Raw genomic sequence first — 12,356 nt, forward strand, 5'->3', positions numbered from 1 at the left:
TCAACTGGATGTGGGCCACTGTATTTTAATTCTGTCCAGAACTGGTTTACACTCTATGACCTTGACTTACCTGCACACTTAGGGAGTCACGACCATGATAAAATGCTATGTCAAATATGAAAACATAGAATAATGGTCTGAATTTGTGGCTACATGACATTATGGTACCCCCAGATACTATTTGAATGGTGGCATGCAGTGGTCCAGTCTTTTTGAGACTCATCTTGCGGTCTAAGATGAGGAAACCTACTAAAAAAAAAATTGAAGAAATGACCAAACACGAGAAAGCTGGTGTGATTTTTTTTTTTTTAATATATAACTTGAAAAATAAAATGGCAAAACAAAATCCGGGCCAAAGGAACAGAGTTGTTGGCCTACAAAAATCCAAATCCGTCTTGTGGCCCTTTAAGAAATACACAAAAGAACAAATTCAGTTCACTCAGTAAAGCATTACTGTGGTTACTGTATATGGTGGCAGTGAAGTGCAAAACATCAAAACCTCATCAAACAAAAAAGGCTCTGTGAAATGAGTTATAAATTATAATATTGTGTCGATGTCTTTCAAAACTTCAAAATCTAGTCCGTTTTTAATTACAATTAATCTGAAGATATAGTTGATATTATGCCTGATCACTGACCCAATATCTGCTTGCTCAACCTCATTCTGTTTAGACAACAATGAAAGTTAGGTAACAGGCAATGTGAGCTGGAGTCAAACACTCTGAAAAACTTCACATTTAACCTAAAGTTACAGCAATAAATCATCATGTTTATGTTAGTTTGTCTTCATGTTAACTCTTTTGGTGCCATTGACGTCTATAGACGTCAATTTAAAAAAAAAAACGTTCACTGCCAAAGACGTCTATAGACGTCAATTGCGTTTTTTAACGGAGCAGGCTAGCGGAGTTCGTCACTAAATCTTAGGCTTGTAAACACTAAACGGAGAATATACTGGCAAAATTACCCGCAAGGTGGCAGCAGTGCCACTTTGCACAAAAAAAGAAAAAGCGTGTTTTCTCCGTTTTTTTGGGTCAAACAGCTGATTTTGGTGAAACCAACCTATGTTCTACTGTCTATTACTAAAAGACTGAAAATGGTAGAAACAAACTTTTTTTTCCTGATCAAAGAAGAGAGTCTACTCTTTCTTTTGGTAATTTCGGTGTGTACATAGTCATAAGACACACTTTTCTGTGGGTCTTGGAAAATCAGTCAAAATACTGAAAAACACTTGGCATTATGGGTGGCTCTGAACTGAAAATGGCTGGCAGCCAATGAGTTAAAAGGTGATGTTTTGCTTTTGGAAGGTCTTTAAAAAGTTTTAAAATGATATTGAAATTAACCTCAGGATTCCTGCATACACCTAGCCTGCGAATTCCCATGCTGCTTTGCGCGCGATTTCATTCACACTGCAAAGGCAGCCTGGAAACCACCGCCCTTATTTTTGCCTGAGTTAGGGAACCAATCACAGAACGGGGGGGGGGCAGCCAGACGATGACGACGTCTATGCGCGACACCGAAGCTTGTAGAGTGTTAATCCAACATGGCAGCGGACACAACGTTATCGTTCGATGCAGCCTTGGAAATTGTTTTAAGTAGCTTAGAACGCAAGTTTACTTTTAAAAAAGAGCAACGTTTGGCGTTGAAAGATTTCATTGCCTTCTTCCTCGTCGAATTTCTGTCGCTCTACATACGTCATCTGGTATAAGTGATACAATTGGCTATGAATCGCGCGCAAAGCAGCATGGGAAGAACCAGATGCCATTTGATAGACATTCATAGCGCCCAATAAACGGCTCTAGGCATTCGTAAACCTCGCCTCAAATATGAGAAAATGTACACCTAGTTCCCAGACCACCATCTCATCGAGATGTGGACGCGTCAGCCAGGCTAGCATACACCTGCATTCTTTTTTATTTTTAATTTTTTTAAATTTTTATTTTATTTTATAAACACATGCTGGCAGGTTCATCTTGATTTCTGCTGTCGAACAGCATCACAGATATTGCAAGAAAGGTATTGTAGCCGACTTGCCTTTAATGTAGGCCTCCTGGTCAGTGGCAGTTAAAGCAATACTATGTAACTTTTCTACCCTAAAATAACAGCTTGAAAAAAATTGTGCGGCTAGAATGAGTTTTAATATTACGATTGGGCTGTCTCCTATGCCCTTTGGGGGTCTGAGTTGGAATAACTGCGCTATGTAACTTTGCTGGACCGGCCCGGGAGCTGAGCGGAAGTCCTTCGACTTGCTTTCTGGCACACCTACCGCAAAAACAAATAGACCCCTCTCACGCTCCCAGGTACATTTGATTACTCTTACCTTCTCGGTCGACATAGCTTGCACCTTCTGACTCCTCGCTGGTTCGTCAACAAACGTGAAAGCGAAAGGGTGTTGTATTTACGACAGTGTAACCGTACATTACCTCCAAGCCTGTAGGGTGCGCTCCATAGTGGGCTTTTTGAGAAGTTACATTGTATTGCTTTAACTGGTTGTTTCTGACTGTTCCTAAAAATTGAGAAGACTGTAAAGCTTTTGATACATTACACACAATGGTGAGAAATTGTGTACTCCAGTCTCTAAAACAACTTGCTAAATCCCTTCTGTCATCAACATCATTTCCGTCATCATCACCATCACAACTTAATCCACCATCTCCACTGTCTATATCAAAGTTTGGTGGTGAATCAGCGATTGCTTCATCCTGAAAACTGCACTCCTCTTCAGCGTCAACCTCAAGCTCATGCAAAGAGTTAAAGAACTGCTTAAAGGACAAGACCGTTTTTTTGACATTGGGCCCTTGATTTCACATTATAACATGATGTTCTACTCACCCCTGCTTGTTGTTGGTAATTTGGAGCTGTTCCGAAGATATTCGAGAGGCGTCTGGCTGCTCTCTTGAGATATTCGGCCATGAAACGGTTTCCTATGGGCAACGTTATACAGGCACAAACTATGCTGTTTATAATTTATTAATTACTGTACACTAGCACTGATAACGTAGAGGTGCGTCGCTTACTTAAAAAAATCCGGGTTACTGTAATTTTGAATTTTTGTCAAAGTGTGTGTGTGTTTGTCTGTGGGCTGTCTGTGGTAATAGCACTATGATGACGTCAGTAACACCCACTTAACGACAAAAATTCAAAATTACAGTAACCCGGATTTTTTTAAGTAAGCGACGCACCTCCACGTTATCAGTGCTAGTGTACAGTAATTAATAAATTATAAACAGCATAGTTTGTGCCTGTATAACGTTGCCCATAGGAAACCGTTTCATGGCCGAATATCTCGAGAGCAGCCAGACGCCTCTCGAATATCTTCGGAACAGCTCCAAATGACCAACAACAAGCAGGGGTGAGTAGAACATCATGTTATAATGTGAAATCAAGGGCCCAATGTCAAAAAAACGGTCTTGTCCTTTAACTCTTTTTACAGCTCTTTTCCTTAAATGACTGCGTGTGGCATTCCACTGTTCTTTATCCATGGCATTACAGTATCACTAACCTATTTGAGGTTTGGCAACTTGTGCAGCTCGATCAGCAGCAGGCTGTTATTCTGAAAAAGAAATAGGAGCAAGTATTAAACATTGATACATCATAGTATATCAGTACATGTATTTCACCAGAGCAGTTTAACTTTAATGAGTTCAATAATCTGCATTTCCACCAGCAAATTTCTTAATAAGCACACTTATTGTAAAAATCATCATCATGACAATAACACACTGTAGTTAAAAACACATGTAGTACAAGTAAATGTGTATTTTTACTTCGCAAAAATAAATTCATACAAACAAAAAGAGAGACACATTCCCATTTCGCTGTAGACAAATAGAAAACATGTTTTTTTTCCCCTGGGCATGTTATATTTATATTGTTTGAGTTGAAGCCACCCCAAGAAAATGGCCATAAATTAAATCTGAAAATTTACTGGTAGGAAATGCACTTGCAGATTAAAAAATGTACTTACACTGTCTCAAATTTTAGGGGCAAAATGCGACCATTTAGTGGCAATCTGGAGCCCTGAGCCTAAACCCTGCTCAGCTACCAACCAAGCTACCATCAGCTCACGTAAAACAGGTCCTAATCTAAAATGGCGCCCGGAAGGACGCGATCAACTGCCTTTCTTCGTATGAAAACAAATGCTTCTCTTAAATGCAAAACTCAGCATATTCTATCTATTCAACATTTCTGTACATTTACAGTTCAATCGGGTTGTTTTTTTGATAAGGTTTCAATATTGCTTAATCATAAGCGAACAGAAAAAATAAATAAATAAATAAATCACACGTTCATCAATAACATAGCATGCTAAGCTAACACATAACGGAAGTCCTCGGTCGCATAAAACTAAAGAAAGCAAATCCTCCAGTCCTAGTGGTCTGGAACTGTGGCAACAACTTCAGACTCATGTAACGAATGAACATTGAACAAGCCGTGTTTCTTCTTGAAAAATGTCATCAACCTCACTCGTGGCTGTATTTTGGTCGCAGCATCAAGCGTACAGCACTACGGTCGTTTTGAAAAGTAATTACATTTCAACTATAGCCAATTTTTGCCAACCTTATCTGAAGAGGTATAATGCCATTTGTAGACACAGCAGGGTAGTTTAAGAGTAAGAAAGCTAAAACATCTCACACAAAAAATTAAATAAGCTGAACTGAACTTACCTTCAACTTTTCTGTGGATCCGAGTAGGCTGAATGCGGCCAGTTTCTTCTGCAAGCTTGGAACATATCAAACCATACCAAGGGGGCGTGGCAGTGGAAAAAAAACTGACATCCGGATTAGTCGTTGCTAACTTGCCATATATCGGCCAAAACTGGCCCAAATATGTTTAACAAAGGTGGGCCAAGTGTGTTTCCTTATATGTGGGCCACTTTAGGCTCACATCTGTTTTGTCCGGGCCAAAAGACTGCCTACAGTGCCGGATCGTTCCCTCTAGTGGCCCACATCCGCATGCTATCTGGGTCAGATCCTCCTGATGGAGCTCCAGCAGCGGTGGCTAAGGGAGGAGGAGCCATGATTCCAAGCCCCGCCCCTTTTCTAAGGCGTCCCCTCTGCTGTTCTGACTCAGTTTTTGTGCCCAAAGCTTTGGGCCGCAGCTGTACAGAACTTAACCAGTAAAACATTATTCATGTGACCGATGAGCCTTTAAACACTTTATTGTTCCACTCGTATCCGTGTGATGCTGTCTGACCGTTACTGATCACATGACCACTAACGCAGCCTGTGGTCTGTGCAGCTGACGGTGTACCTGGGAAAACGGGACTTTGTGGACCACCTGGACCATGTGGACCCCGTAGGTGAGTGTAACTCTGTCCTGATGTGGACCAAAGGCTCCTCCTTCCTGAACTTTGTGATGACTCGGGTGTTTGTCTGTCCTCCTGCTCACAGACGGCGTGATCCTCGTCGACCCCGAGTATCTGAAGGACAGGAAAGGTAGGAGCTGTTGGATTTAATGCTGTTTCTTCATCTTAAAGTCACATTTCCCTTAAGTTTAAAGTCATTTTCCTCCATCTCAGCTGTTTGGCTTCACGTTAAACTTTGTAGACATAAAGGAGACTTAAAGTCAAATCAGTGATTATTTGATGGTTTAAATGATCCGACTGGAGTAACAGAAGGAAAGGAGCTGATGGATGTTCTTCCTCCCACAGTCTTCGTCACGCTCACCTGTGCGTTCAGATACGGCCGCGAGGACCTGGACGTGCTGGGTCTATCTTTCCGGAAGGATCTCTACATCTCCACTTTCCAGGTGAGCTCGCTGAGTTGGTTCCAACGTCCAGGCAGAATGTGCCTCAAAGATCTGCTTCGATGTTTCGTTTTAATTCCCACCAAGTTTTCTGCTCGGTGGTCGCCCCGGCAACACACGGCGCTCTGACGCAGCCCGTTTCATGGTAAATCATCATGAGCTTATGACGTTTCTCCCATCGCTTTGCTTCACGTCATCCTGACTGAAATCGAGCGAGGGCGTCCTGATATGCAGCGTGACGATTCTATTGGTTCAGAAAGTCCTCATCTGAAACACCGAGTTCTCCGGCTCCCTTCGGTTCAGATCTTTGTGGTTCGGGTGTTTGGGGTCATAATCCTCGTCCGTTATTCCCTGAGTGATGCTAACTAGCTTGTCAACAGGAAGCAGCGTGTTCATTTCAACCAATAAGAAGCGTTTAGGGGCGGGACGCCGCCGCGAAATGTCATCCAAATAGAGACAGCGCCGGCGATTTTATAAGGGGTCGGCGTCATCGCTCGTAGCATGTCAGGACAGGCTGATTGAAAAGTACGAATTCTGATCACTTTTTATTAATTGCTCGCTGGCGTTCAGTCAGGATGAGAGGTGTGAGACGTATGATGTGTTGTGTTAAAGCGCTCTGAGCTGTCAGCCAGGCTAGAAAAGCACAGTCCGTTTACCATGCAGCAGTCTGAGAGCTTTGAGCAAGACGCCGGGTTTAGCTCCGCCCTTCTGGTTTGGAGCGACCAGAGAAAACCGTTCTGTGGACACGTTAGCAGCCAGTAAAACATCCAGTTCAGACACCAAAACAAACGCCAGGTGTCATTTCCTGTTAGCATTTTAAGGCGAGAAACGGCAGGCAAAAACAGTGGTTTTTCATGATTTTGGGCCAGTCTACTCCTTCAACATGTGTTCTTTAGACCCGGGGGTCTGTTTCACAAAGCAGGTTCAACCAACTCTGAGTCTATTCCTGACCTCTGAGTTGATCTACTCTGAGATAGAAAACTCTGAGTTTTCGGTTCCAGAAACGCTGATTTGAGTGAGTTTAATCAACTCTGAGTAGGTTCACCTTGAGTTTTGCGTGTGCGCCACAACTTTAAAAAGCCAGCATCAATGGAGCCCCGATTCAACGAGTCACCATGGCAACGGGGAAGAGGAGGGGCTACGTTTTTCACCAACCTCGAATTGGAAATCTTAATGCGCTCATAAGGCGAGTTTCAATACGTTTTTAGAAATAAGTGCAACACCACTGCAGCTGCAAAAGTGTAAGTTTAAATGTAGTCTTTTGCAATCACAATAATCCTATCATATTTAATGAGATGATGCCTAATTTGTATAATTAAACATACACATTTCTAAATTTTGTAATACATTTTTTTTTTCATACTTGTGTAAGTAATCAACTGAGGAAGTTTCATGGTGGTATCTATTATTTTAAAATATTACCCTATTCACCTGTAGTGTCTCGCCTTAAAGCTGGTGAGTTGAAACTGACTCGAGTAAAGAACCTGTTTGATTAAGTAACTAAATAATCGATCACTACAGCTTCATTCCAAACCGAGCTACCGTTCAGGATCCAGGATACTATGTCTATATTAATATAATTAGGGCTGTGACTCGATTTAAAATTTTTAATCGCGTTAACTACAGGCTTTGAAATTAATTAATCGCATATACTTTATCCTTTAGAAAATTAACAATTTCAACAATATATCAACAAACACAGAACATATCCCTATTTGAAATCTGAATGTAGCATGCATGAAAACACAGTATATAGAATCTTGGATGTTAAGCTGCGTTGGGCCCCCGTTAGCTTCCACGCTAGCTGCTACATGTTTAGCGTTGAGGTGATATTTGAGGCTTGATCAGCGGCGGCGCCAGCGATTTTTCGTTGGGGTTGCTATGCAGTTGCTGCATGAATGTGAGGGGTTGCTAGTCAAAACAGCACACCCCCCCCACCCCCACCCCCCGCGCATCAACGCATCAACGCAACAACGTTACTGACCCATTACTCCACCGTCTGCATGCAGCCTTGCATAGCGTAATGTAGCCTTGCATACTGTAAACTTTAAGTTATCAGCGGAGCTTACTGCTCACAAGCAGACAGATGTCGCACTGTGCGTTGTGGTGGAACAGCTGCATAGAAGGTCCAGGGGCAAGACAGCCCGTGTACGCAACCACAGACGCAGGCATACCTGTCCATCTCATTCATTCATAGCCCGTTCACTAAGGATAAAATAGCCAATCCAAAAAGGCTACTTTGCCCACTGTGTTCCTCAAATAAGTTTTGATCAACTTCATCTTGGAAAAAAAGAGCTGGGAGTGAATGAGCTACAGTGCGGACTTTCTATTTCATCTCATCTGACGCACAACAGTTGTAGGCGACAACTTTCAAGAGATAGTTCTACCCGGCGGGCTTCCAACAGTAGCCTCGTACAGTGCTAAATCACACAGGCACAACATTACGTTCAAACTTGTTGCTCACACCAGTCTGTCCGCTGCCACAGCGGACACATAGCCTACTCAAGCCAATCTACTCGCATCACATTATGGCAGAGGAAGCACGCTGGCAACCTAACATAAAGTAAAAAGTGTGTCCGTTATTTTCAAAAGATGGTGCTAACTGCACTGACACTAGGCTACTTAGCAAGTAGCTCTAGATAGACTGCACGCACCTAGAGTCGACTAACAAACCAAGTCACAAGAAGACTATTTGCTATTAGCTAAGTTATGAGTGAATGGGTGCTAAAATGAGAGGAAAACTGTAACATGACTATTCAAAAACGAATTAAACTGAGAATACAATTAAATAGGGTTTCTATTTATCTCATAAATCTGCTTTATGGAAATATTATTTTAGACCTCCGATTTCCCCGGGTAATTTAGAACAGACGTGATTGGCTGACTGTAGAATGACATCACCACAGCTACTGTAGATCTAGGAACAATGTCAATAGCCGTTTCACCAGTAAAGCTGGTGTTTTATACCTTTCCATATGTATATTTATCAGCTAAAGAATGAAAAACGGGGATAGGCTACCACGCAGCAACATACGTGATTCTTTACTTCTTAATATTGTTGTCGTTGTTGCACTGCACTTCTGTTCTTTGTGAGCAGTAAACCTGCCTCTAGCCTCAAAGTTGGGGTAGCTATGGGGTTGCTGAGCACATTCTTGGGGTTGCTATAGCAACCGCAAGCAACCCCTTAGCGCCGCCTCTGGGCTTGATACGCTGCGGTGATACGCGAATTCCTTGTTGCATAATCTGCACACAACCACGCTCTTGTCGATGCTTCCATCCGACGGTATTTAAAAAACAAACAAACAAACAAACAAAAAATTATAGTGTGCGATTTAAAATGCGTTATTTTTTTTAACGCGCTAATATGTGTGTAGTTAATTAATCTAAATTAACGCGCTAAAGTCCCAGCCCTAAATATAATATAATTAATATTGAATTATATATGAATATATATATGAATTCCCAATTAAGCTGCTCTCATTCTCATATTTTTCTGTTTCTTTTGTCAGAAACTGAAAGCATTTCCAGACTGTCGCTCTGCTCTAATAAAATAAAAATAGAGACGGCGTCTGTGCAGAGAATTCAGCTCAACTTAAGCTGGGCATACACTGTGCGATTTTTGGCCCGATGTCGACAAGATTTTCACTCGTGCGACTATTTTGGAGATCGGGCCGAGTTTTGGCTCAATCGTGCGTCTCGCATCGTGTAGCATACATGGGGTAACGACAAACGATTAAGCCCTCCCGACCACCTCCCGATAGATTGGATGAAAATCAAACTTGTTTGAAATCCTGGTTGCCCCTCGTGAGGCTCTCGCACAGTTGAAGCAGTTGCACGAGCCGATTTACCTCATCCTGTCACACTACGCATGCGCGAACATAGGTACGGAAGAGAAAATTGTCAACAGAAGAAGAAGAAGACAACAGAACAGCATGGCAGCGACCGGCGACCGAGTCCGACGTGTCGTGTAGTGTGAGCAGCCAGATCGCATCAGACCATCGGGTCGTACAGTGTGAGAACAGGAATCGTGAGCTGTGACGTTTTAACCCTTGCGATTCACTCGTACAGTATGAGCAGCAGCTGAATACCGCGATTGAAAAAATCGCACAGTGTATGCCCAGCTTTACAGAGACCAGGATCTCATGCAGCCAAAGTTTCCTGATAGGAAACTGAGGTTCAGGTTTCCTTTTAAACTGTGACGCCTCTCCATCAGATTGTTTCATTTAGTGTTTTTCACATGGACCGAATACATGTCGTCACGTCTGGCTTTATCTTTCTGAAGCCTCGTTTCATTTCAACCGTCAGCGTCTTTGTTTTCTGAGGCAGTTTGAAAAGAAAGAACAAAAAAAAACATGAATTTCTGGAGGCTCCAGCGCTGTGTTGGAGGGAGGAGATCAGGGTGAGAGTGAGCCTGCTGAAAACTTTACGGTCGCCTTCATTGTGCAGTGAATAACAGATTAAATATAACTCGTTTAAAAACAAGCACGAGTCTAAAACGATCCATTTGTTTCTTCCTTCTTGGGCAGAGATGTTGCTTTTCTGCAAGTTTTATTTTTAATCGATTTGTATCAACGAGTCATTTTAAAAACTGGTCAAATTGTTACAGAAAGTGCTGAACAAGCATCCTGAACACAAACGATCAATAAGAAACAAACGGCAGCGTGAAAACGGATCAATAAAAGGGTTGAAATCAAAAGCCTGTGATGAGTGATTCGGTTTATTGATTTAAGCTTGATGTCGTTTACTTTTTTAATTTTAACTGGAATATATTTAATTTTTTATATTTTGTTCCTGGTTTTATTTAGGATCACTTTCCTTTACATCGTATTGATCGATTTATTCCCTCAAAATGTTTTTTTTTAATTTATTTATTTAGATTTCACAATAAGCCCCGCCCCCTCATTTGCATAATGAAGCAGAAATTTGAAAACGGAGACGGAGTAAATTTATCTATAAATAAGATTAATTCCAAGAAAATGATGAAAAAAATTTATGGTGAAATTAAAATTAAAGAAATAAATCATTTGGAGTGAATAAATGGCTCAATATGACGCGTATAAATACGAGACAATAAGATGTAGAAATTAAATGTATCGCAGTTAAAATAATAAAACTGAGTGGAAAAGTAACATTAAAACAAGCTTAAATTATTTATCACCATAAAGAATTATTTAGTCCTGGGGCGGTCGGTGGCGTAGTGGGTTAAGCAGCCGCCCCATGTACAGAGGCTACAGTCCTCGCTGCAGCTGGCCTCGGTTCGAGTCCCGCCCTGCATGTCTTCCCCATCTCTCTGCCCCCTGCTTCCTGTCTCTCTCCAACTGTCTATCCATTAAAGGCATAAAAAGCCCAAAACAATATTTAAAGAAAAAAAGAGTTATTTAGTCCTTTATATATGTTGGTTTTCACATAATGGTAGCTTCGGTCCTCCGTAATATTGGTCTGGTAGCTGCAGAAAGCAAAGCTTCACTTTGATTAAAAGTCTTCGTTGATCAAATCGGGTCAAATTTAAAATAAAACCTGTTTTACAGCAGGAAGCAGCTGTGATGAACTCGGGTGGTTTTAACTTCCTCTGAACTCTCACAGGGAGATGAATCTGAGTATTAAAGGGGCACGGTTGGGTTTTATAAGCTTTACCTGAAGCTTTAACTGTGAAACATCCAGAAAAGACCAGCTGAAAGTGTCGTCTCTCTCCGTCAGGCCTTCCCTCCGGTGCCGGAGGAGCGGAAACCCAACAGCCGGCTGCAGGAGAGGCTGCTGAAGAAGCTGGGCCAGCATGCACACCCCTTCTACTTCACAGTGAGTCCTGCTGCTTCTGTTAGCCCGAGCACCACAGCTGGACCCGGGGCAGATGGCCGCTTCCTCTTTAATTCAACATGCCTGCATAAAGCAGAAATAAAGGAAGTTTCCATCTCAGCAGATAGAAATCCTTTTTGGGGAATTCAGGAAGTGGCTCATTAGAATAATTTCCCCTAAACTTCTGGGCTCAAACTGAAGCTCTCCAAGGATTCTTCTCTTTTCCCGCTTCCTGCAGCTTTTTCTTTTAAAACAGAGTCACAGTTGTGGTGTTTTCAGGTTTATGAACCGTTAGAAACCAGGAAAAATGAAGGAAAACTACCACAGCGTCACATCTGTGTGGAACACAGGCTGTGTTCGAAACCACATACTTGTCCTATTACTCATACTAACTTTTTGAGTTAGTAAGCGAGTTTGAGTAAGCGAGAAGTTCCCGGATGCATACTTGATTCTCCGAAATGTTGGCTATGCATCATGAGGAAATGACGTCGCCGATCGTCATTTCCTGTCAAAACAGCAGTTTCAAGCTTGCTACAACGAGGGTAGGTTCACTTCCTGTTTTCAAAACAAAAGCACCAATTGTATCGTAATGGCTTTCCCTATGATAAAAGGCAACATGTATTTTATTTTGTGAAAATAACCGGAAGTGCGTTGCTCACTGCGGCTAGCTTTAGTAGTGCCGAATTCGTCTGGAACAAAATTGTAAATAGCCGGTATTTTGTCAGGTTTTCAACACGTGGGGGATCTAAACGACTACTTTCTCGCCTGAAAATGTTTCAAATGTTGCTAAAGTTTACAGAGTTTAGAGCTTAAGCGAA

At 41.9% G+C, this 12,356-nt stretch overlaps 1 protein-coding gene across 2 annotated transcripts in view; it reads left to right on the top strand.

The window, feature by feature from the left end:
* LOC142401491 (arrestin red cell) overlaps window positions 1-12,356 on the top strand; it is a 36,836-nt gene that overhangs the window by 12,490 nt on the left and 11,990 nt on the right. For both annotated transcript variants that reach the window (XM_075486934.1, XM_075486933.1), the window contains exons 3-6: window positions 5,239-5,299; window positions 5,391-5,435; window positions 5,651-5,748; window positions 11,443-11,541. In XM_075486934.1, coding sequence (XP_075343049.1) covers window positions 5,239-5,299; window positions 5,391-5,435; window positions 5,651-5,748; window positions 11,443-11,541 — 303 coding nt within the window. The remainder of the gene's footprint in view (window positions 1-5,238; window positions 5,300-5,390; window positions 5,436-5,650; window positions 5,749-11,442; window positions 11,542-12,356) is intronic.

The sequence above is a fragment of the Odontesthes bonariensis genome, chromosome 16 (assembly GCF_027942865.1).
Source record: "Odontesthes bonariensis isolate fOdoBon6 chromosome 16, fOdoBon6.hap1, whole genome shotgun sequence".
Lineage (NCBI taxonomy): Eukaryota > Metazoa > Chordata > Actinopteri > Atheriniformes > Atherinopsidae > Odontesthes > Odontesthes bonariensis.